At 34.9% G+C, this 27,669-nt stretch overlaps 1 protein-coding gene across 1 annotated transcript in view; it reads right to left on the reverse strand.

Moving 5' to 3' along the window:
* The window catches only part of LOC136836666 (muscle M-line assembly protein unc-89-like), a 651,149-nt gene that overhangs the window by 16,289 nt on the left and 607,191 nt on the right, over nt 1–27,669 (reverse strand). The window contains 11 exon segments of the mRNA XM_067101137.1: nt 100–243; nt 2,669–2,838; nt 5,815–6,015; nt 7,067–7,181; nt 8,408–8,730; nt 8,919–9,116; nt 9,523–9,651; nt 15,849–15,953; nt 16,828–16,956; nt 17,808–17,964; nt 21,344–21,476. Of these exon segments, the coding sequence (XP_066957238.1) occupies nt 100–243; nt 2,669–2,838; nt 5,815–6,015; nt 7,067–7,181; nt 8,408–8,730; nt 8,919–9,116; nt 9,523–9,651; nt 15,849–15,953; nt 16,828–16,956; nt 17,808–17,964; nt 21,344–21,476 (1,804 nt within the window).

Below are 27,669 nucleotides of genomic sequence, written 5' to 3' on the forward strand. Positions count from 1 at the left end.
TTACCTGTTAGATGAACTTCAGCAATTATTTAGCTAGGTATAAAATACCTTTGGTAAAGTTTCCTTCTCTGAAAGTCACCATTTCTTAACGGGACTCACCTTGAGTGTAGTTGAGGCCGAGTCGGTGCCAAGACAGTTGGAGGCCACAACAGAAAGGACTCCAGAGTCCGTCGAGAGGGCATGAACGATGCTGAGGGTATGCTGGTGTCCTTCGTCTGGTCCAACGTCTTCATCTACTTCCACCTGTGGAGTTGGATGAATAATATATTAACTCATCATGCTTTAAATACATCAGTGAAGTAATCACTATTGGTTACGAGTCTACGGGGGTGGGGCAGGGAAAATTTGGTTAATAGTCCATGGGGTAGGACAGGGAAAATTTGTCTTTTTTTTTTTTTTTAGAATATGCCATTAATCTAGGGGTGAAGGTTGCTTCAAAATGCTGGACTGACAAAAACGACAAAGAATCTAGCTCAAATTACATGATATATCAATATTCGTGGTATAGAAGCCATTTAAATATTCAAATTCACGGCCTCAGTTTTTCCGAATATTGTACTTTTCTTAAACATACATAGATGAATGTCTTAACTCGAAGCACGTGAGCATTTTGTTCAAAATTACCAAGGGATGCTTATCACAATCTGGTACTTAAATACAGAAACACGCACAAATGTACTTGCGACGAAGATGATATTCCACTGTACTAAACCACATAACATTTCTTCATTAATGAAATAGTAACTTGACCTGCTACCCATTCTAGCAAATGCCATGATCCAGCGCTTACGGGAGCGTACTTCAGCACTTCACACTATAGCCATAGCAGTTGCGGCTTGCCGGATATGACGGGTTGAATGTATCATTATTATACAATACTGTTGCTTGATATGCTTTAAAAATGACAACAGTCGTTACTACTATTATTTCTAATCATCATCACGAGTGGTAAGGACAGCGACGACAAACGAACACAACGTTAATAAATGGGAGTAAGGGAGAAGATAAACGACAATAAAAGAAAAAGGAAATCCCGGCGCAGCATCCACATCTCTCCGATGTTATTGAAGCAGCTCTTCAGGTTTCTTTATTTACCTCCACCTGATACTCCTTATGAAAGCGCAACCCACTTCTATATCCCAGCTTCAAGACCTCCTCGTCTCACACCTCCCTTTACCGGAATATGGCAGAGGTATGCGAACGAGTGAACGCGCTCATATGCAAAAGCACTACGGAGAAAACTGTTTATTTAAACCTTTAATGCCTGCCATTTGTATTAACAGTTTGGAATAGTTTGTGAATGTTACGACAAGGTAATGGTATAGGTAATATCTGCGTCTGATACAATTATAATGAAAGTATATTGGCTACTTCAAATAGGGCAGAATACGTGATTGATCATTCATGTTTCACGAGGCAAGTACAGTACAGTATATGGCTTCCCGTCTCTTCAGGGCACGGCTCTTGGCTACGGCCACTGGGTTTTCAGTCACATCGTGATTTGTAGTATAAATGCTAACGCCTTCGGTACCATCATACTAATGTTCAATTAAAAGCAGGAAATAATAAAGATTTATAAGAAAAATCAATTACTATAAACTTAATTTTCTTGGTATGTGAACAAACACTCGAAAATTTCGTAATGGTTATCTGAAAAGTGCTTGGAGCGCTTAATTCCTGGCAAACAAACACGCAAGCACTTTAAACCCTTAAAAGGATATACGAGCGCTTTTCTGAGGCCAAGCCTAAAAGAATGGCAACTTGATGCGATGCACACTTGAAAAGCAAAATGAGAAGAGGGATGATAACAAGACTGTAGATAAACAGCACATTTAAAATAATGAGTTTTAGCAAACGTTTCAACACAGTAAATGACGCTTAAACTAACGTCACTATAATTCAGGTACACAGATACACTGACAACTAAAGTTATATCACGGAATGTTTGATTTTCTTCATGCCTTTACACCATATTCTTAAGCTATGATTCCGGTCAAGTGACAACGTGTAACTGCAATAGCTGACTTCGTACCATTTAAAGGTACATTTCACCACGAACTGTTAACAGATTACTCAGGTTTTGTAGATCATTACAGATCCTGACCATTCTTTATCGCATTTAAGCTACACACACTCATCTAATGAGCTTAAAATAGTCTTATCGAATCGGGTTGCTCATCATATCTTTTTTTTTGTCAGATTTTTAATACTCTGTCTTCATAGTTATTGTTTTTTAATACTAATGGCTTTTTCTAAGCACTCGCATGAAAATTTACCTACTGATAAACGATCTTTATGATTTCGTTAATGCGTCACGATATTGTTTGGATAATGAAGACAGTTATCTCAATTATGATATTTCGGTTGACAACTTTAATGACAATCACCAGCATCAACTTTCTCTTCCACTTATATGGACTCAACTATGCAATAAACTACTGTTCGTCCATACACCTAAGTAACTTTGTAGATTTTCAGCTGGTCAAGGGTTCGCCCAACATAATTTGGCATTTGGGCACTCGTTTTTCATGAGGCTGGGACGTCATGACAGTTCTTAACCCTGTTTTTCACACCCTAATTCAGAGTGAGAGAGAGAGAGAGAGAGAGAGAGAGAGAGAGAGAGGTCTACGTATCAAAGACGATGAAACTACGTGAGAGCTCAACCTACCTTAATTCTAGGAGTGGACATCAACTTGCGCCCGTCGAGGAACCAACTGAGCGTAGGAGTTGGGTGGCCATGGACAGCTACGGTGAACCTGGCAGCGGATCCCTCTTCCACTACCAAGGGCGTCAGATTACCCACAATACAAGGAGCGCTCGACTTGGCCGCACGCGGATCTGCGAGAGGAAGAGAGGAGAGAGACACAGAATAAGAGGATAAGCTAAACAATAAATCAGAGCCCACTACAGGCGCACTAAGCCTTCCTTCTCCCTTTTCTCCCTATCTACCTCCGTCTGTTCTTCGCGTTTTCACTCGGGTTTCAGTCCTTCGTTAAGGTGTTGGGACAGGGATTTAAAACTAAAATGAAGTGCTGTCGTTAAAACGAAAACAAACAAACACGTCTTGGTCTTGAGCGCTTTATATAAAGAAAGATGACGACTGTGCTGAAACAGTTATTTTCCCGCTCGCCACTGAACTGTTAGGTTAACCACTTTACTTACAGGTAAAGTGATCCACAAAGAAAGACAGTAACAAAAGTATCTTCCCATAGCAGGTAGGATACAACAGCTTATATTAGATAAAATCACGGACTATAATATAATTCAGCCAGGAAGATGTTACGGATAAAAAGAACAAAATTCACCAGGCTCACTTGCAGGCACTCGAGCTCACTTATTTGTAACAGTGTCGAATGGACCAAATAAGGAGCTTTACGCCAGGGGGTGGAATTATTTTCAAGCCAAAAGGAATGTGTAAATGCAGTTTATTACAGTAAACTATTGATTCTTTTCCAAATCGGAATTATCTGTGCAACCTTTCTACAAACCAATTTCAGGGAGTAAATTTATGACAGCAACTCCTGACTGTATCAAGAGAAAAGTGCTACTCGTATCTGTGATTAACGGTGAGAAGTTGCAACGAATACTTCTGATTTACTTTCCCTGTCACATTAAAAACTTAATTTTTTTAAAGGAAGCAACTTATGCCTCATTATTGGCACGGTATCTAAAAGGTTACAGTACAGAATGCGGTGGCCCTACGCTATCCCCTAGAAGGTTATGGGTTAAGATCCTAGGTAACCCCTTTCACTTAAGTCAAGTTAGGTTAATTTTCTTGGGTTAACTCAGACCATGCAAAATCGAGAAGTAAAGCAGAATCAAGAAATGTAATTACAGAATTTATTTGTTGCTCTTTAAGGCCAAAACCATTGTTACTATTTAAGATATGTTCAACATTTAAAACAACTTCTAGAAGTACCAGCCCATTTAAACAATAATTATCCAAGTTCTATAGTTCGCAAGTTGACAATTTTTTTCATTATAAAACTAAAATAATCATTTTAAGAGTACAAGTTCATTTAACTCAATTTACATTTACACCAGGTTTTAGTAAAGTTTGGTTGTGTTAAAGAGCAATTTCTATCACGACATCGAAGCAAACCTCCCGACATTTCCTGGTGGTACTACAAAAACGACTCAATCCTATCAGTGACTCACCGAAAAACTCAATATTTATCGACAGTACAAATCCATCATCTTGTCAACATGATAAGGCTTAAGCAGCTCTTGACAGATATTAACATGGTAGATATGCCATTAGTTACAATTTATGAAAGCTTTGGGGCCAATGCCTCCACAGAGTAACATACCTTGTGGAAAAAATTTGGCTTGCGCTAAACTAAATGACAAAAAACGCAAAGTGAAAAAGTCCTAAAAATAAAACCCTATACTTACATTATGATCTAAAATTTTATAATTTCCACGAAAAATTAACCTAATAAAAAAATTACAGCAACGAGGATTATTTGCTTGACCCAAGCACTCAAGGCATTTTTAATTGAATTGATAATGCTTTTTATGCATTAAATATTCATTCGCCTAACAGTACGCCCATTCCCGTTTAATGTGACGAGCATTGTGAATAATAATAATAATAATAATAATAATAATAATAATAATAATAATAATAATAATATCAAATGCAAAATCAACTTCTTAAAAGGCACAGCTGTTTCACACTAGATTTCAAGCATCGGATACCATTTTTAATGTAAAAGCAATTTTTCCTTACCAACTGCCATTATTCCATTACTAACAAGAGGCCATAAAGAACTCAAAAAGGGCAACAGCTGAAGTGTCAACCCCGATGGTTTAAGAGAAACTGGCGTGACAGCGTCAGCGCCAAGATCACGTTGTGGGCCGTGCAGATAGCATGAAGATAACTGATCTGATATGAAAAGCTCAAGGAACTACGAAAGATTTCTTTTATCAGATAAAACTTCAACATTAAAATTCCACAAATAAAGGTAGTCTACAGCACTTAAGATTACGGTAATAAAATACATAATATATCACTGAAACTCCTTCACATCACCAATGATCAATGTACTAAATTTTAATATTAAAAATGTCCATAATACTAATGACAGAAATATAAAGAACAGTGTTTTTAAACGGCATTCGCGTACGAGACAAGCACACAAGGAGTGAAAAATGATAGCGTCTCACTTCCTAATTATATTCTTTCCCTCGGTTAGTTGTGAGCGATACGCTTCTAAATTACTTTCATATGCGCGTCAAACACGGTCTTGAATTAACGACTAAAAACTCTTTAATTATATGGCTTGACACTTACAACTCCTGGTTTACGGAACACTTGTTGCCATTAGCTATAAAAATAAACTTAATGAATATAACAGTTACAGAAATTGATACAATAAACAAACGCCTAAGGAAGCTGGTGGCTACCCCACAAATGCCAACGCTGTTTTTTCCTCTTTTAAAGTTGGGTCTCACGGATGTCAGTTTAAGTGTCAATTGGCGTTTTGCTTTGTTGCACTCTAATGTACCGCAAAATTGCAGAAGTCTTGTTACATTAAAATAGGTTGGAACAAAAGTGATATTTAATTTTCGTAGGTTTACCACTCGTAGAGCGTGTGCAGTATATCCCACAACGTAACCAGCAACTAGCGAGGAGCAATGTTGATAGTGCTTCGTGTGAGTGGGGCCTTTATCGAAGGTTCATCTTTAATTTTTAAAAATTAACCCCTGGGGGATGAGTAATATGAAAGCTTTGAGAAACTCTGGTCTCAAACTACTCTTAATATAATAATAATAATAATATATGAGAGAGAGAGAGAGAGAGATACTCACCATGTACGGTCATCTTGCAGTAGGAGTGAGCCTCTCCATGCATGTTGTAGGCCTCACAGATGTAGATACCGGCGTCGTCGGGATAAATGTCTCTCAGGAAGAGAGAGTAACATCCATTGCCTTCCTCCTCGTACCGGAAGTCCTTGCTAGGCTTGATCTCAAGGTCATTTCGCACCCATACAACCTTCAAGGGCAAGGACCCTGGAGAGGTGGTAAAAAAATTGTAAATATTAGAAAATTAAAAAAGGTGAATTCTGCCCTGAAAAACGGAATTTTCTGGGATCATTATGAAAACTTTCTCTGGAGAAATGATTGCCAGTAATTTTATGGAAAGCACCTTAAAATCTATATAGTGAGTGGCAAAACCTGTCGGAATGCGTGAAACCAATGTGATATACTGATGTAAAATTGTACAACGGTCAAGTTGTTCTTACCAGAAACAGGTACCAGAAGAGGAGAGCCCTATTATCTTAAAAACTAACAGGCTTACTGGTGTAATGACCACTTGGCGAACTTGCCCTGCAATTTTGCCTCCTGTAACCAAACTCGCCTTCTTGTGTATATTGAAACATTACATGCAGTTTATTGAAAAATAGGGCATTTTTGGTAAACTACTGAAAACTGTAACTGAGCAGTTATTTGGGGCATGGTCATTATAACTTGCCCTCTTCAAAGAACTTCTATGCTACACGAGGGAAGCTCCCACTTTAGGCCTTCACGTAATTAAATTTACTCAAGACGCAAAAGAATAATTATCACTATTTTCATTGATTAACCCTGTTTTGTGAAAAAGGAAAGTTGGGGCAAAAAAAAAATTACACATTTATCATGTACATCTTGCTGCTTGGGCGAGTTTTTACAGAGTTGGAGGTAGATTTTTGTATATTTGGCAGTCTTGTGCTAGGACCGAGTCATGTTCCTACGTCTTGCCCGTTGCATTGGCTGCTTGAGTGCAGTCTGCATCTTGGTAAATCAGTAAAGCCCACAAACTCGACATAAGCAAACATGCGATCACCATGAATAGTCTATAATCGCGTTAGGAAAAAAAAGACAATCTTAACACATGGAAATTTTGAAAGTTTTATAAGGCTTTTAGTGCCTATACACAAGTTCTGAAGTGCCACGATTATTCAGCTACCTATGCTATATCGAAAAACAACATGCATAGTTAAGTTTCAGAGAGAGAGAGAGAGAGAGAGAGAGAGAGAGAGAGAGAGAGAGAGAGAGAGAGAGAGAGAAAGTTAAGCCTTACCTCCAACTCGGATAGTGAGCCGGACTTCGTCTCCATCCAAAACTGTCAAATCCTTCAGACCCTGGATGAAGTAAGGTGGAGTGTTTTCGACCTCGTTGCGGTGTTCAACAATGACCTGAAGGTTCAAAAGGTGGATTGTCAAGGACTCCAATTACTCCTTGTCAATCAATACGCTAAAACTTATAATGGCTTGCTGACTACATTGACTGCTTGAAGACTTAAAAGACTAAGTAAAAATGAAATAAAGCAACACATTGACGTACTCCCAATGTCGACTCCATCAACGCAATGGCAGCTTGAAACAGAAACTGTAGTTTAAGTGAACAAAAAACAAAATTTACTACCCGAGAACATATCCGATGATCGTTGGCACTGAGCTTGATCAGAAGTCAGTTAAACTTATAAATGAATTGTAGCTGGGCAAACTATCGATATCTACTACGTCATTAACAACTCACATTATTGTCATCTTCATTGGACACAACGTTCATCCTTGTAAGTGTCAATTAAGTAAAGTTTCCTGCAACTATTACTGGTACTATGTTTTTATTTGTTGTCACTAACTTATGAGTAACGCCGCTTAAAATCACAGCCGACTTGTTTGTAACAAATCAATGGCTATTCGATTTGTTTTTTGCAGTCTGTGACTTAAAACACTGTTAAATCGCTTTATTTATCCAACCAGTTACCGACACACAAGTAATACCATTAAAATCACAACCGAACTGTTTTCATAACAAACTCCTGCGAGTCAATATTATTAGTCACTCGCAAGGACACTGGATGCATTTACTCTTCCTGGGGCAAACACTGCTAGAACCAGGGTTAGAACTGTACTGGCTGGAAATCTGAGATACCCTAGTATGCAAACAACGACCCTAAAGAAGTACTACTGCCGAATCACTCTTTCATGAAAACAGTCTGACGCAGTTTCTATATAGATTATAGATAGTTTAGGAAACGTTTTGGCTCGTTTTCCTGTTGGGAAAATAGGTAAGAACCAGTACCTATTCATTCATAAAAATGATGCAAATTCAAAGTTGTGAATCACGTTTTTAAGTAACTTCATATCTTACAATCCCTTTCCATTCAAAAGTACGATAAAAGTTCGAAATAATACAATTATTAAGGTGAAAAATAAAATGTACACAACTGATGGCAATGAAAAATTGGAATAAATTCACATCTTACAAGTCCCGTCCATTCTCGAACGGGATAAAGGATCTAATATTACAATTATTACTGCATAAAAAGTTAAATTTGTAAACAAATGAAAGTAATTATACCTTAAAGCAGTCAGAAAACGACAGTCAATCTAAAAAAAAAAAAAAAAAAGCTTACTTCGCAGGAGCACTCCGTTTTGCCGACGTCGTTCTCCAAGACGCAGCTATAGGTTCCTGCGTCGCCTGTGGTGACCTCCGGGATCTCGAGAACGGCCTGTCTGCCGTTGTACGTTTGTGGGAAATCGTCACACAAGGGCAATAACTCTCCGTTCCTGTACCACTTTGCTCTGGGCAGAGGCGACCCTCGATAATCAGCCCTGAGGGTCAGTCGGCTGCCCTCACTCACGGGGGTAGATGGCATACGGCGAGCGAACTGAGGCGCAGTCAAGGGCGATGTGTTCCAGGCTCTGACGTAACCGGCGTACTTATTGCCTGAAGATTCTGTCGGTGGAGAGAGAAGGGGGAATTAATATAACGGCAGTGACAAAAGGGGAAAACTTACATTTTTCTTCGCCACGTAAAGAGAGAAAGCGAGAGGTACTTATATCTGGCACTGAACTTAGAAATTTATCGCATTTTACTCAGAGAGACTAGTATAGATAGATAGACAGAGAGAAAGAGGTCCGTACTTATGACATCTAGTCTTGCTGTGGCTTGTTCTCGTCCTAGTTCGTTTTCGATGGTGACCCTGTAGAGACCGGCGTCCTGCTGGGTGACCTTAGGAATCTCCAGGGTCCTCACTTCGTCTCGCTCTTCGAATTTGATGCGTCCTCCTTCCACGATTTTCATATTATCCTTGTCCCAACTGGCTCGTGGAACTGGATTGCCTGGTAAAGAAAAATTATTCTTTGAGTACTCTTAAGACCTTAAAATTATTACACGTCACACAATTACTGTAGTAGATGATGTCGTAGGGCACCTATTCATAAGGATACCAAACAAGGAAATGACTTTAATCAAAAACGGGTTCAGAATTCAAGCCAATGAAATACTGGAACCAAGACAACCACTTTGAAAAAATTAACCTAGGCATAAAATTTTAATTTCTCAATCTGTATTTTATTCCGAATATACTAGCTTCCAGGAAAAGTACCGCGTGTAAAACTAACGAAAAAATATCTCTGTATTTACTCAAGGTTACCCACAAAAAATGTACTGACCAAATGAGTATTTCGTGAAAAATCAACAGAAAGTTTCAAAGTTTCGCTCTACTGATTGTTTACATTCACGTACCTTTAACAGCACACTGGAAGGTAACCGTCTCTCCTTCCTCAACGATGCGGTCGTGAGGAATGTAGTAGAACTTAGGCCGATGAGATCGGCTCTTCGAGCGAGTACTGGGCTCAGGAGTGAAGCGGCGAGCTGCGGGAACGATGGCAAATAATGTAAGAGGACAAAAAAATTTTCTGTTTTTGTCGTGTTTGTGTTGTAAAGGCCATTGTAATTCAAATTGGTAATATGCCACTAATTTATAACTATCAAGTTATATTAAGTTTGTAAATAGCTAACATTTCGGCTGAGAATATCATATGATATATCAAAATGGCGACATACAGTTCATAAAAATTATGACTCTCAATGGTATAATAGCAGGACTTAAGTAACAAAAATGTAAGGTTAATCATTACTTGTACAGGAATATTTCATTCACAAAAAAACTAAAAATTATAAGATTTTATTGCAAAATTGATCGCATTAAAGCTTAATTACTTAACTTTTTACAGGTGAGACTAAGCTGAAAAAAACTGGTGAAATAATAAATGAAATTGAAAGTAAAGTCTGAAATGTTGAGCTTACCATCATAAATAGGTATCCTAGTTGTGCCATGAAAATTAAGATTTCAACAATTATTATAACTCCATTAATCAGCAATGACCAATCAAAGTACAAATCAATCATTATATATATATGTATATATATATATATATATATATATATATATATATATATATATATATATATATATATATATATATATATATATGAAGTACAATTCAACCTCAAACCGTTTCCCTTAACAAAGAAGTGGCTCCAAGGAAATAATTATTGCCACATTAATACTTCAACTAATTATATATATATATATATATATATATATATATATATATATATATATATATATATATATATATATATATATATACATATACATATATATATATATATATGTGTGTGTGTGTGTGTGTGTGTGTGTGTGTGTGTATATATAGACAGACAGATAGATATAGATAGATAGCACATACAACAAATTTATTTTACAAGCAATAAGGTTTTATTTATAAAAAAAATTTTTTATCGTGATATGCAGGCAAGAGAGTGGCTGGTTTAGTGTAACAGTAGGTATCAGACGAAGGTTTATAATTGTCCCCATAGCTGCTTAATACAGCCGTGGCTGGAGTGATGAGCAAAACCAGGCAAGAAAAGAAGACATAGGAGTAGGTTGGTAGGAAAAAAAAAAATAAAGCTGGATGTGAATGGAGTGAGGAACAGAATTTTGAAAACAGAACCGTGTTAACTGGTGATATTAGACGTGCTGTCTGGTGAAAAGTTGGAAAGTAGGGGGAGAAAGCAAAGGATTTGAAGATGAAAATGTCAGCGCAAGGTTACAGGGGTAATTAGAAGTCATGAAGATGGAACAATGAAAGTTATCACGGACAATGAAAACAGGCGCTATGCAAATTGTTGGAAGATCAAAAGTATCTAGAGAAGGAAATTCTGGATTGTGAAGCCCACTCTCCTTTAGAGGAGTGAAGGTGTATGGCAAATACAAATAAAAATGTGGATCTGATAAGACGAATTGTTTTCATTAGTACAAGTGGAGGAAATGAGCCCGAAAGAGTGAGAAATATGGATATGTCAATGTTGTGGCAAAAAGATTTTTCACTTTGGATTGTTCACGTGGAGAGAATTGAGAAGGAAAAGTTGGTGAATGGTGTATACAATCTCAAATTCTTCGAAAGATGGAGGAAGAGAAAACCTTGAAAATGCCTGCTGTATGGAGAAGCAGAGGTTCTGGCTCGAAAGGTAATTCCTAGGAAGGAGTTGGTAAGTGTACGATGGAGGTGTGGGCAGCAGAATGTGTGGATGGTATGGACACACTGCTGATGTGCCTCATGTGAAGTTGCATAACATAGTTCTTTATATATATATATATATATATATATATATATATATATATATATATATATATATATATATTATATATATATATATATATATATATATATATATATATATATATATATATATATATATATATATATATATATATATATATATATATATATTATATATATATATATATATATATATATATATATATATATATTATAATATATATATATATATATATATATATATATATATATATATATATATATATATATATATATATATATATATACATATACATACATACATATATATATATATATATATATATATATATATATATATATATATATATATATATATATATATATATATATATATATATAATTGTATGTGTGTGTTGCGTCTCGGAGCCACGTCCTCTAAGGGTAAACAAGTATGAGTGCAAAAACACGTGTGCAAGAGCGTCATGAAATTATGTAACATACATTCAAGACGTTACAATGTTTTCATTTTGCTACAGCTTTTCTAAGGCATTCTTCTTATAATCGTCAAACATTTCTCAAGGTTAGTCCGCACAAACAATCTAACAATTTTCAACCTACTAATTAAAATGGGTAAAACGAATGGAAAATTGTATTCAAGAAGTATACACCGCAGATTTTGCATCATGAAATGTAGCAACTTTCAATTCACAACGACCTCTTAACTTCTATATTCTTTCGAAATCCTTGAATCCGAAATAAAGAAATCCCAAACTGCCTGACAGAAGAATCGATCTCTTGCACAATGCGTTGGTTGAGGTGAGATTAAGCTATAGCACTCGGCTAAGCTTATATTGTCAGTCCTAAATAAGTTGTGTAATGTGTGAAGAAATCGGGAAGTTATGAGGTAACTGAGGCTAATATATTGTATATATTGTATATGTAAATCTGGTAAGGGTGACCAGTGAGCTCTATTATATAATATAATATTCACTCGCACATAAGTATAACTTGATATTATTATATTGGGTCTTATTTATATGTAATATTCACTCTCACACAAATATAACCTGATATTCTTATTCTTTTAGATTTTATTTATATGTAATATTCACTCTCACACAGATATGATTTGATATTCTTATCCTTTAGGTGTTATTTATATTTAATATTCACTCTCACACAAATATAACCTTGTATTCTTATTCTTCTAGATTTTATTTATTTGTAATATTCACTCTCACACATATATAATTTGATATTCTTATCCTTTAGGTGTTATTTATATGCAATATTCACTCTCACACAAATATAATTTGATATTCTTATTCTTTGAGATTTTATTTATATGTAATATTCACTCTCCCACAAATATAATTTGATATGTGTATTCTTTTAGGTTTTATTTATATGTAATATTCCCTCTCACACATAAATAATTTGATATTCTTATTCTTTTAGGTTTTATTTATATATATAATATTCACTCTCACACACATATAATTTGATATCCTTATTCTCTTTGGTTTTATTTACATGTAATATCCACTCTAACACAAATATAATTTGATATTCTTATTGTCTTAGGTTTTATTTAAATGTAATATTCACTCTCACACAAATATAATTTGATTCTTATTCTTTTAGGTTTTATTTATATGTAATATCCACTCTAACACAAATATAATTTGATATTCTTATTGTCTAAGGTTTATTTATACGTAATATTCACTCTCACACAAATATAATTTGATTCTTATTCTTTTAGGTTTTATTTATATGTAATATCCACTCTAACACAAATATAATTTGATATTCTTATTGTCTAAGGTTTTATTTATACGTAATATTCACTCTCACACAAATATAATTTGATTCTTATTCTTTTAGGTTTTATTTATATGTAATATTCACTCTCACACAAATATAATTTGATATTCTTATTCTCTTTGGTTTCATTTATATGTAATATTCACTCTCACACAAATATAACTAGACAGTCTAATTCTTTTTACCGTGTTCTTGTATCTAATATCTCCGGAAAAAACTCACACAAAAAAATATCAGCTCAAGCATGCTGCACGAATTACGAGACACTAAACGCTTGTAACACACTCGGCTGCGTCTCTGCCTTCGTCCCCTCCCCAAAAGCTCATTTCCAAGGTTTCAGTGCAACGTGCTTCTCGGAGAGGCGAGGCATGAACCATCTCCAATCTCATCTGAGACTAAATCTCTTCTCTACCCCCCCCCCCCACCCTCCCCCAGCAACTCCTTCCTAGTAAACCAGTCACCCTCCAGTCCCCAGTTCATCTCATAATCTGCCTCCTGAGGGCATCGAGGTAAGGTATTCGAAGATGACGTTCACTTGCTTTCAGTGGTTTAATGGCATTTGTAAGGATTCACTTCATTGTAAGTGCATAATAATATATTCTATTTACTTTTCCTGATCTTTATTTAGCTTGCAATGTGAAAAATTAATGAAATCACTGCGTTGCACGTCGGCGTGGATGTAACGTCAATACTGAATGTAATCAGCTTTGAGACAAAATAGGACTGGAAGAGCCCTGATCTCTCTCTCTCTCTCTCTCTCTCTCTCTCTCTCTCTCTCTCTCTCTCTCTCTCTCTCTCTCGTGCTTTTCAAGATGTCTTCCAAGTCTTTAGGATTTCCGTTTAAGCCATTTAAGGGGCTACAAAATGAGATCACACATACACACTACATATATACATACACACACACACACACACACACACACACACACACACACACACACACACACACACACATATATATATATATATATATATATATATATATATATATATATATATATCACTGGAAGAATCAAAGATGAAAATGGTACTCGACTATCTTCATATAATTAAGCAGTACCAATTAGTGCAAGGGTTTCACATCGTTCGAAACACGACACTGTACTGTAACACGAATTGTATACGAGGAAAAGCTGACGCCAACCCATTGGCAGCTCAGCCCGTCATGTTAAAGGAGTGTTTACACGTGATGATGTCATCTGAGATCACTTTCGATTTCTACAACCTTCCAGGGCTTAGAATTTGATTAGAAGAAAAGTTAACATGAGTGTGTTATCCATGTGCTTGAAATATCAAAGCTGTAAAGATGTATTGTAACATGATTAAGTAAGCTACAAATTCATACCTGGTATTATTGTATGTATACAAACAAAAAGCTGCTCCCTGAAAAGGGTGAATTCAATCAAAAAATAGAAATTCAATCCGACATAAAATTATTCAAATATACTTTACAGCTCACTATAGCGCTCGATATCAAAACCTGTTTGTAAACCTCGGTGTCAAATAATAGCCGGCCACGATTGCTAATTAATACTTGAATGGACGGGACATCAATGGTAGTCTGCTGTCGTAATCAATAAAACTTCCGTAAATTAACAAGTGAATGACAGTGCACAGAAAATATGCCATATTATTGCAAGGTCGTTGCTAATTACCTACCCTGATTTTCAATTGCTCCATATACTAAATAATTAATGAAAACACTAACTTTACATCATTACCTGCCAGGGTCTCAAAATCATATTCTATTTTCATATATTATATATATTAGTAAATGAAGTTGATTAATATTACGAAAACACACAAACCAAAATATTCATATTGCCATATGGTCAGTAACAATTACAAATCCATTCCACCTCATATTATTTAAATATTATTAGTTATTTACTACACCTGTCTAACGCCTCTAGATAAGAGATGAAGATAGCCTTGAAAAGTTCATTCTATCAAAATACTGAGGCTGAAGACATGAAAGATTCTTAAGAAATATAACCTAAGAATGTGTTAACGATAACCTATGTGCACACATAGAGGAGAACAAGTGCATACATTCACACACACGGAGAGAGAGAGAGAGAGAGAGAGAGGGGGTGGGAAACGGTAACGTAATGCATTGTTGGATAGAGATCTTATTTTTGAAGTGACTTATTCACGACCAGAAAACCAATATATAAGGATAAATTGGGTTGTTATAACTTAGTTCTAAGCATAATTGAAATGTAGGAAAATACTCGACTTTATAGAAGTTTACTACCTTACCTGAAGGCTAAGAAAGAGTTAATTTCCATTGTAATTTCTGTTTTGGTCATCTTTGGTCATATTTCATAAGAAATGCCTTTACATTTTATCAGTATTATCTTGGAAAGCAATCAGAATTGTATTCGGATATTTAAATTAAGATTGATTAGAAGGGGATGAAAATCCACGCCAGTTCAGAAACCATTAAGAACTTGAATTAGAAAAAAAAAGAGAATAATTTAGTCTGTTATTTGTCACTCGTTAGAAAAGAATAAATCAGTAGCTTTACAACTCATTTAATTGTTATTTTTTCACACACGGCGGGGAGAGGGAAAAATGCAAAAAATGAGAGAAGGAGGAGAGGGGCGGGTGTTACGGGGGGCAAAATCTAACCTAGCAGAAGTGGAGAGGACCCCCTAGAAAGAGGGCGCCAGTGGGGTACACTGACAGACGGTTCTCGCCAGCCAACACCAGCCCATGAATGAGCACTTCCTTCACCTGCAAGATCGCCAGGGATGTTAGTCATCTCCCCTAATGAATACTAATTACACCCTTTTTGGAGGTGCCATTGCTCACCTATATGATAGCCAGGTGCCTATTTAAGCAACTAAAATTTTGACCTAAAAAAATAGACATGTTTACAAATTTACAATCAAAATGGAAAGAACGACTGACTAGAATACGATCCTCGCTTTCCAGTTTGCTCTGTTGCCCGGTCTTTACAATTTTTAATAGTTGCTCTAAAAACAGTAACACTGGACACATACGGTAAGACAGTCAAATTGCCTACCTCTGCTGGGTATCATATATGGTTGAACAAAACTCATTTAGCTATTAAAAGCAATATATTGTTTACATACTGTAAGATTAACTACCCTAAAACGACAGCTATGAAACGACTGCACTTCAGTTACGCTTCTATCAGTTTTTATTCTATACGTTACCTAAAACCAAATTTCATCTGTATGCTGAAGTCGTGGCAAACACCAAGGAGTAAATACACGCGAAGTTAAATGCAGCACAAATTATGAAATGATCTTTGGTCACGGCTACTCATAACAATAAACTGAGGAAACATGTTAGTATACTTTAGCAACAAGGAACATTTAGACACTAATTTCTTTTCATAAACTAAACATGAATTACTCTGCCACCATTATGCACAAATCACCACCATTGTATACACAGACAATGTAGCATCGCTATCATAATATTTTTAGCATAACAAACATATACATAAAGAAAAATGGTTATTAAGACGAAACTTTACATAGGTTTACCATTACTTATGATAGAAAACCACTAACCCGTAGAAAACACAGCTATAGAAAACGAAGAATTATGAGGCTGATACTAAAGAAAATTCACTCACGTTGGAAATTGACGGAGGGTGACCTCGACCATCTGGAAGGAGTGTTAGTTCTTGATGGTGTTGTTCGTCTGGATAAATCAGGACGATGCTCCATTTGCACTGTCACATCGTTTTCTTTGTCATCGGCCACTGGTGATAAAAATAAATACAATTTAACCACAAGAGAATAAAAAAATAGATAAAACACCTATCGTTTAGCACAAAATGGGTGAACGAATATTTTGTTGTAGGATTCAGAGTAACAGAATTACAATATAATAAGAGATTGATACTAACTGGGTAAAATCATCTCACCAATATTTATATCAGATTAAAAAGTGGCACTCTTATTGCGTGATTATATTTTAAATGAATGTGGGAAAATTAATGTTTTACGACAAGTAGCGTTATTCTTTTTCCTATTAATAAGCATATAGCTACGTCGTGATAACTTGCGCGCGCGTGTGTGTGTGTATGCATATATAATATATATATATATATATATATATATATATATATATATATATATATATATATATATATATAATATAATAACTATGCAGTCATTCAATACAGTATGTAGCAGCTCCTAACATAGCATGATCGCCGTATTTAAATATCCACATGCTCATAATTCTTACGACTCATGCTCTTATTGTGTTTAACTAAGCAAAGTATAAAGGTAAAATTTTAAATACTGAAAACAAATAGGAAAATTCATTGAATAGTTTGTTCAAGGACTCATTTCTAACACCAAAAGAACATTCCCAAGATTCGTATTTTCTATCACAGGAAAAAAAAAATAGTTTCAGAACCTGAATTTAATACTAAGAGACAGCAGTTTCATTATTCAGTTCTAATAATTAAGATTTATCAATCAAATTCTAAAACTAAAAGAATGTATTCCCACAAGGAAGTCGTTCCCACAATCCAGTGTCAACACGAAAAAGTATTTTTACGGAACTCAGTGCTAACACAAAGAACGACTCCGTAACACTCACTCTCAACGATGAGTGTGGCTGAGGTGACAGCCTTGCCCATGTCGTTGAAGATGATGCAAGAGTACTCGCCCTCGTCCTCGGGGTACACCTCCCGGATCTTGAGTCGGACTCGGGACCCGTCCCACTCGCTCTCGATGTCACCGCCAAGTTTCAGGACCTGGGGGAAACAATGATTACGACTGTTAATAATAATAATGTCATTTATAATTACTATGTAGCCGGCGTTACCTATGTACGGCAAGAAGTGCATGGAAACACAGAGTAAATGTGAACAACAATAACAATCAAAATAACAGGGGAAAGTACTGAGTATAACTGACTTGTAATCGTTGACATTAATGGCTAAAAGCATAAAAATTAATAAAGTTAAAAGCATAAAAACACAGAATTAATTATTTTAAGAGAACAATGAATAAAACAAGCTGAGGAATAGGCACAATAAAAAAATGAATAAAATAAGCGCATATGGAAATATACCACTCTATAATAACGAAATATATATATATATATATATATATATATATATATATATATATAGATATATATATATACTGTATATATATACATATATATATACATATATATATATATATATATATATATATATACACACACATATATATATATATATATATATATATATATATATATATATATATATATATATATATATATATATATATATATATACATACATACATATACATACACATACTGTATATGTATGTATATATATATATATATATATATATATATATATATATATATATATATATATATAATCCAAATATCAATTTTCTTGTGATGTAAAAGCTTAAGTCTACAAGAATTCCTTCACCTCTGTGGAAAATTATGTTCGACGAATGCCCAAAGGTTAAGTTTCTCTCGCTTTTAATGTAATTCGTTTCATCACCGATTTTCGAACCCTTGGCTATGTTACTATCATTAGTGCTGGGAAACTACTTTCTAACGTCGATGCTGTAATTAAGGTCATTACTGCTTTATTTGTTTCTTCCGCAAATAAGAGGAAATTTCCTTCATCATAAGCCCAACAATTTTCTTTATACATATATATATATATATATATATATATATATATATATATATATATATATATATATATATATAGATAGATAGATAGATAGATAGATACACAGATAGATATAGAAAACGTTTACCATAAAAGTATCTGAAGAGAGGTTCAGGTTCAGCTGACAATAAAGCGCAAAACCTTTGTCCATTATCATACATACAAATATATAATTATCAATCAATACATGACTTCTAAAAAAAATATGATTTACTGCAAAGATGTGGTAAATTCTTGACTTTCTTCTTCGTTCATTTCTGTCTATAACTTCCAGTTGGGTGATGCGTTTTGTTCACTAATGTGTATCCGCTAATCTGAGCATTGTTCCCGGGTAATAAATCAGGAGTAATTATCAGTTACTGACGGAGGGAAGTGCCTTTAACTGAATTCATCTTTTAACTGCATATTTATGACCCATGCTCCGCCGGTTATCTTTATTTAAAGGCATAAATCTTCCTTTGCTGGCTGCTAAGTGGGTCATACGTCTTACAGAAAGAAAGTTGAATGGTAAATCTGTTAATGAATGCTGTCATTTACGTAGGTATCATGAAATTCTCTGCCTGAATTTGATATATGAAATTCTTCTTAAAGGTTCACATAAGAGCGAATGGAGAAGAATAAAAATAGATTTAATTTGTAAATAAGATGGCAAAACAGATAAATTTTACGAAAACGTTAAGTTGTATAAGCGTTTGCAATATATTTAAAAATTGCTTGGTATTTTCTTTTTACAGAAAAAACGTAAAACAGAGCATTTAGTTAAATAAATTACTGATTTTACAAGATAATTTTTTTACGCAGGCTCTAATTCAGAAGCTTCTTTTGCTAAGATTAATTTCCATTATGAAAAAAAAAGAGAAACAGAGACATTTCTTTCTAAATTACACAGATGATATTATTGGAAATTTTAAAATACAAATTATTATTATGAACGTTTTTTCTCAGTTTCATAGAAATTATTAATTTACAAAAACATAAATAATTATCATATTCCACTAAACAAATAATTTACGTAGCCCCAATACAAAGCCATAAATTATGACCTCTGATGAACAGGAGTTTAATATCAAATGACCTCATTTCAGAGAAGAAATTATTTGTTAAGAGAAACCAAACAATACAAAGCATGCAAATTAGGACAGCAGTTGATAATTTGACTCTTTCAAAGAAATGAGCTGCCAATTTCAACTTTTCATGTAAATCACAAAACAGAAATCATTTAATAAAACAAACTCAGACACCAGAAGACACCAGAGGCCTCAAAGATCCACTCATGGAGCCTTGAGCATCTTCGCCTTGGCAATCCTCACAAGCGTCACAATGAATCATCAAGGGATACTTTAACGAGGCTCCACGTACCGGCATTAATAGCCTCTTTATCTCTAAAAGGAAAGCCCTGATCCTTGGGGTGAATGTAAATTTAAAAAAAAACATCTAACAATTGGTTTCATTATTAGTTCCTGAGTATCAGGTATTGAGCGCTTTTCATGCGGCAGTAATCTAAAGAAGTTGTCAGTCACAGATAACTGCATTACAGATAACATCTTCACTGGTACTAATTGGTGCTTAAGACGCAGCAGATGAATTTATTATTTTGTTATTATTCAATATTCAGACAAAACAATTCAGCTTGCTCATGAAGGTCATTTAAAACGGCAGACATTCAGGACAGGCCAACAGTCTGACAGGCAACGATGTCAACAGACATCAAAATAGGCAGTGAGAGAAAACACTTAAAAAAAATGATCGAGAGAGATATGTAAATGTTTGATGTTCCGAAAGGGAGAGCGAGAGCTGAGATTATGAATGGCTCACTCAATTTTCAATAAAGCATTACACATGTGAATATTCTGAAATAAATTCTGCACTCCCAGTGACCCAAGATAGGCGTAGATATCTTTCATTTACTATTGGACTAAGATTAAATGAAAATAAGTTCATAAACAAGTGCTAGTGAACCTCTGTAGAAACATGAACAATCATCAAAATTGCTTTCTGTTTTTGGACGATTATTATGTCTGTTAATGAAATTCGCCAGTACCTCTGTCTAAATTCTAAACTTCACCTAAGTTTGAGAAAGCATTAAAATTTCTGCCGATATCTGAACAATCCAAAAAACTCGTCCAGTTTGCAACAAACAATTTATTTCTTTTTTACTTGTGAACAACAATCAGGACCCTAGTCGATTTGTGAGCAATCCCCTGATCATCTGTCAGTGTGTAAACCCTGTAGATTCCGAACAATCCTTTGAGCTTTTCTATTTGATGACATGATTAAATTAGGATTAAAATAACTTTGAAATTAAATGTCTGAATTTCTGAAGTCTGTTCCTGATCCTCTACAGAATTCCTGACAATCAGTACAGGCACTGGTATTTTTGAAAGTTTTAGAAGTCTTTGAGGATTTCTGAACAGTCACTCAAACCTTGATATGATCACTCACTCACCTTGCCCTGTTTCTCCCAACGGACGATGGAGCTCTTAGGAGCTTCGACGAGGGCCTCTAGGGTGACAGAGTCTCCGTCACAGCAGCGGACGTCCTGCAGGGGGCGCGTCACCACTGGCAAGAACTCCATCACGCTGGAAAAGTTAAAAGAAGAAAAAAGATCGTTGAGGCATTTTATATTCTGTACTTAACGTCGTTCAGGTTAAAAGATTTTTGAGTAATTTTCTACTATGACACCGGGACAGTTTTCTACAAAGGAGTTGTGATACATTTTGTATTGCCCCAAGACAACGAAATAATAGTTGAGTTCACAGGAGTTTCTAGATTTTTCACCATCACACCAGGACAGTTTTATCTCAGAGCAATGTTGACATTTCCTGCCATAATATTATACGGTAGAACACGGTTTTATCTCAAAGAAATTTTGGCAAACTTTCTGCCTTTAGTGCGGAATACAATAAGGTTGCTGAATTAGAAAAGGTGCTAAGGTGATCTGCTACATCGGGTCAATGACAATAATTTGTAAGTACAAATCAATTAAGTAAAAATATTTGTTATGAAAAACAGAAGGACTCTCCTGCATAGAAGCAAATGGAAACAAGTGTAAATAACTGGTGTAACATAAAAACATTTATAACGAGCCATTTTCATTCATAATAATGAAATTCTTGAAATAAGCCACTCTTACAATAATGTATTACTGCACACACGGAAAAAAGTGACCACATAATCCCTCTAACTTATTACAAACATTTAGGCCTATAATTACATGAACAAATGAAAAGAACATTGCTGACTTACTGCTGTCTTAATATCCAGTGTCAATGCAAATTGCTCTGATCACACCCACACGCATTTCCACATCGTTTGCCCCCCCCCCAAAAAAAAAGAAAACTAACAACTACATCGTGGTGGTCTTTTCATCGACAGAAGTGTAAGATGAAATTTTTCTGAATCATGTCTCAAGATAAGGACTCAAATTATATCTTTATTAAATTTCTTTAAAAAAATCAACATTCCACACTAATTGCAAGATACATTAGAAGAGAAAAACTCGACCGAAGGAGGTTATGTAATGCCTAAATACAGAATTATAATGTCACTGCTCCAGTAAAAAAAAAGAAAAATTTTTTTTTTACATGACGTAACTCTATACGAATGTTTAAAATTTTTCTTCCTTGTATTTTTGATCTGCCTACTCACCACCAGCCTTATAACTGCTGACGGCTGACAGCTCTGCTATCTACTGTACAACTCCTGAATATTTTCTTCTCAGTAACTCTACAACTGGCATTGTTCTCCTAGAAGCGCCACATTAGTAAACACCAAGCAGACACATCCCGCTTGATAAGGCAACTGGAGATATGAAACTCCGCCTCTCTCTCTCACTCTCTGTCTCTCTCTCTCACTCTCCCCCCGCCCCCGCCCTACCCGAGGCAGGCACCCCAACACACGCCACGCGGGATGAGAGGATGCTGTAGATATCAGAGCAGCCTCACGTCACGCGAGAGCATCATAAAGAAGCTTTATAGAGACAGGGATCCAGTTCTGAGTGACACGTCCACCGGCATCCCGAGGGGCGAGGTTGGGGAGGACTTCGTTGGAGGGTTGGGGACGGGTAGTGAGGATTATGGTGATGAAGAGGAGGGAAAAAGGGGATACGCTACTCCGCCAAATCCCCAACTCCCCGCCACAAAGACTCCTTTTGTAAATGGGAGGGGCACAAGGAGGCCCACTGTTTCGCGCGTATCGCGAAGGGTCTCTTACGAGATGGTATGATTTTAGTCACTTAAGTTTATAGTTTTTTTTTACTTTATATTAAAACGAATAATAATAATAATAATAATAATAATAATAATAATAATAATAATAATAATAATAATAATAATAATAATAACATCCAGACGGCCACTCTATTCAATGAAGTCAGTCTGAGAGAGGGTCTTCTTCCGGAATAATAATAATAATAATAATAATAATAATAATAATAATAATAATAATAATAATAATAATAATAATAATAATAATAATAATCCACAGTATAGAATATAAAAACAAAGTAAATACAATACAAACATCTCACGCGGCGACAACTCGAGTTGTTTACTTCACTGTCTGGATTTAGAGTCCTGGCCTTTCATTGTATATAAAAACAAGCTTATTTCATAATTTATTTATTTACTGACTCCATCTAAACAGACTTCCCTATTGAACTGTCATGCTTCTGGGTAGCTGATGCATCCTGCCAAATAAGAGAACCAAATATCACGTTAAAAAAATGAACTGCCTAACTTACGATCATTATCTTCAGAAACCTTATGACTTCAACACATGGCTACATGTTGAAGTATCTTATTACTTATATTTACTATACTGAGGCACCTCAAAACAAGAGTGTATTTAATATTTTTAGACACTGACCAGTCATAAGGCACACAAAACCCCATAAATTATTATTATTATTATTATTATTATTATTATTATTATTATTATTATTATTATTATTATTATTATTATTATTATTATTATTATATCAAAACGAACAAAACCATGTGTATAATTACAGCCTTCCACTCCTTACAACTTGACTATATACTATATATAAGTTTAGGTATGTAAGATACCTAAACTTATATATAATTAGTACACTGATCACCTGAATGCCATAGTCTACAATCTGGATTTTCCAAAAGCTTGGGTTGCTGTGATCTTTTTTCAATTTCCACTGCCGTCCAGAAATCAGATTCTAGACATGAAATTCGTATGATTGGTCTTGATTTTAGTGCTGCCTTTGGCCATGTCAGTTATGGACCCTTGTTTTCAAACTTCGATAGGTGGGAGTCAGTGGACAATTTCTTCTTATCATTGATTATTTAGCAAACTGATCGTAAGTATTAGTTCTAAACAGGCATCATAGTGACTACAGATATCTAATCTCTGGTGTTTCTTACGGTACAATTACTTATTATATCAAATATGTGGTTATGGCCTTGAAAACAAGCATGCTGCACAAGGTTTGGCCCTGTGCCTGCTAAATCTCTTAACAGAGATTTAACTAAATTAAGTGCATGGTGCAAATTATGGGGATGAAGTTTAACCCTAACATGGATCAAATTCTCATGTACGGTGTTTCTGTATCTATATGAAACTCACTTAAAATTCTAGTTGTCCTTTTTTTTTATTGCAATTTCGTTTTTGAAAATCATACCTAACCTATGTCTTCTTCGACTGCACAAAACAATCTACGTCAGAGAAAAGCTTTCGCAATTGCTGAAGGCCTGTCTACCCTGAGGTAAAGTTTGTTCTTTTTATTCTGCCAGCTTTTAAATATTGTTCCCTGTTTGGTCTTCAGCAGCTGACTCGCATCTTTAATTACTGGACAAAAACTTGAGTTGTATAAAATTTCCTACCTCACATATTTGTATTAATCTCTGGCACTGTCGTTCAATTAGCTCATTGCGCATCCTGTAATGCCTTTTTCTGATAATCTTTGAATTCATATCTTCCAAGTGATATACTACATGACACTTAGTACCCAGTTTTCTAAGTATGGCATTTTGCTACATGAGGTTCAATGCCACACAGTTTTCTAAAAATTTTGTTCCTGCTATGAGCAGATTGTAATTTTTTTCTAATCATGCAGTCGAATCGTGGGAGTTTCAGAAGTTCAACCTTGACGCAATTTTAATTAAGTTTTTTTGAGCAGGAAGAAACGAGTCTCACCTCACATTTTACTTGTTGATTTAACTTATTTGTTTTTATATGTAGGGTATCTTAGCTTTTATTTGTTATTTCTCTTTTCGTTTATAACTTACTTCTAATATTTCTTTTTCCTTACAGGGATACCTTAAATGCTGAGGTCCTTGGGCTTATAGGATTCTACCTTATAACTAGGATTGCAAGTGGTTGGCAGTATAGTAATAATAATAATAAATGTCAAATATAATAATCATCGCAGGCATTTATAACAGGAGATGCAATTATTGTAACAAAAAAATTTACAATTTGAAATGCAATAATTTTCCTATGGTACCTAGTAATTTTACTCATTTGCGCTATCTAAAGAAACTTAACTACTCTGTTTATTACAAGGATTACGTAAATATAAACGATAAGCGTGGGAGTAACCACACAAGACAAAAACTTATGATAATCTCCTCAAAAATATAAAAATTCTGCAATTTCTGCAACTGATCTAAAAGCAAAAACACAGACAGAACGCAACAAATAAATAAATGAATAAAACCTGAGCAGTTTGCAGTCCTCATACAAAGTCAAATATCGATGACTCACAGATACCCTTAAAAGGGGATACCCACTTGGGTATCCCAGTGGTATCAGTTCCATTGCAAAGAGCAACATTATTTCCAAGGTCAATCTTCTTACCATAGTCACTCAGTAAACGTGACCTGACCGCAAGCGGAGGTCAGGAGACTTGAGACCGCAAAATGCGTTTCAACCGCAGGTCTACTCTGCGGCCTCCGCCATTTCTGATGTCTTAAGATTAGTGCTCTAATACTTAAAGTTTCTTTTCCATGTTACTATCAGAATTATAATTATTTATCTTTACTCGTGGTGATATCTTTTTTATTTTTATCATATTGTTTGTCACTTTAATTAAGTCATTGACGACGGGAACAACATGAAGAAATATAGGACAAAAGAATAATTATGAATAATTTGCAGGGCGTCGTTGACCTTTCGGGGTGCGACGCCAAGCTATTAATTAAAAAACATGCACAAACTGTGACTCATCTTTGTACTAGGGTATATCTTTGTCCTGGTGAGTATCTGCAAGGCAAGGAGTAAGCCCGAGCGATGGGTCTGCCCTCTTTTTCCTCCTCCGCTATTCTATTTCCCACGCCCTTTTTTTCCTCCCTCACCTGTCACTACTGCTACTTCTGACTTTTCATGGTACAACGAAAATATGCACAAAGATCCCCTACTAATATACACCATAAAATTTTCATCTTTCTGCTTTTGAGAAAATTATATATATATATATATATATATATATATATATATATATATATATATATATATATACATACATATATATGTGTGAGTGTGTATATATATACACATATATATGTAATTGTAATAGACACAATGCCCCCTTATATACACCGTATATATATGTATACATATAGTGTATATATATACTGTATATGTGTGTATATATATATACACATATATGTACTATATCTATCTATCTATCTATATATATATATATATATATATATATATATACTGTATATATATATATATATATATATATATATATATATATATATATATATATATATATATATATATATATATATATATATATAGTTTAGGGGGCTTCATGCTGCTAGTTGAACTGACAGGTAAGCGATTCACTGTCAAATTCATATAGCAATAATTACAGACGCATGATTAGTTACTTGCACGTACCGTCGTATATTTACTTGGGGTTGTGCCTCATCAACTGCGTTTACGCAATTTGTTTTGCCGCCCAAGAAGCAAATAATAATAATAGCAACAATAATTCTGCAGCTAGCTCTCATCTATTCAAACACTTAAATTCTCTAAGATTAAACCACTTTCACGGTCAACTGAATTTTGTGATGTACGAGATACAGTACTAGGTTTTACTTAGTTAGAGGCTATAAACAACGAAGGATTCAAACCAGAGACCTTTAAAATAACCCAAATGGAAGCTGAACAAAGTATTACAATTCGTTATCCAGAAGCTAAAGTAACTGATTGGCCAAACAGACCTAATTATGATGGTAGTACAATTTTATGCATTGTCAGTTTAAGTAGAATTCACGTTATAATTCTCCAGGAATGGCGTAAGAAATATATAAATGAATAAATAAATAAATAAATCAATAAAACTACATCCTATAAACAACTTTGTGACGACTTTATACAGAAACAGACTGATTTAATTACTTCAACGCTACATACTTGAAACTATTGTCCGGCATCAATAGCAAAACTAAGTCAGTTTATAAACTCCAAGATAATGGTACCCCGCATTTCAAAAATGCCAAAACTATCAGCGTCAACCGATTAATTATTCAATGAAGTTAAGAATAAAGATGATATTAATAGTACCCGGTATAAAACAAGCAAAGGCTGGAGCGCACCCTAAGCGACTGCGCAACAGCGAAACAAAAATGGCGTATCATCTTGCCCGGCCTTAAATGAGCCTTTGTGGGGATGCGAGAAGGGTGTTTCGTAAACAAATAGCCGATAAACAAAAACAAATAGCGAACCAAGAGTTCGGGCGGGTGGGCAAAGCCAAGAAGAATTCTCAATGTTGTCCTTCGCGATGGG

The sequence above is a fragment of the Macrobrachium rosenbergii genome, chromosome 56 (assembly GCF_040412425.1).
Source record: "Macrobrachium rosenbergii isolate ZJJX-2024 chromosome 56, ASM4041242v1, whole genome shotgun sequence".
NCBI lineage: Eukaryota > Metazoa > Arthropoda > Malacostraca > Decapoda > Palaemonidae > Macrobrachium > Macrobrachium rosenbergii.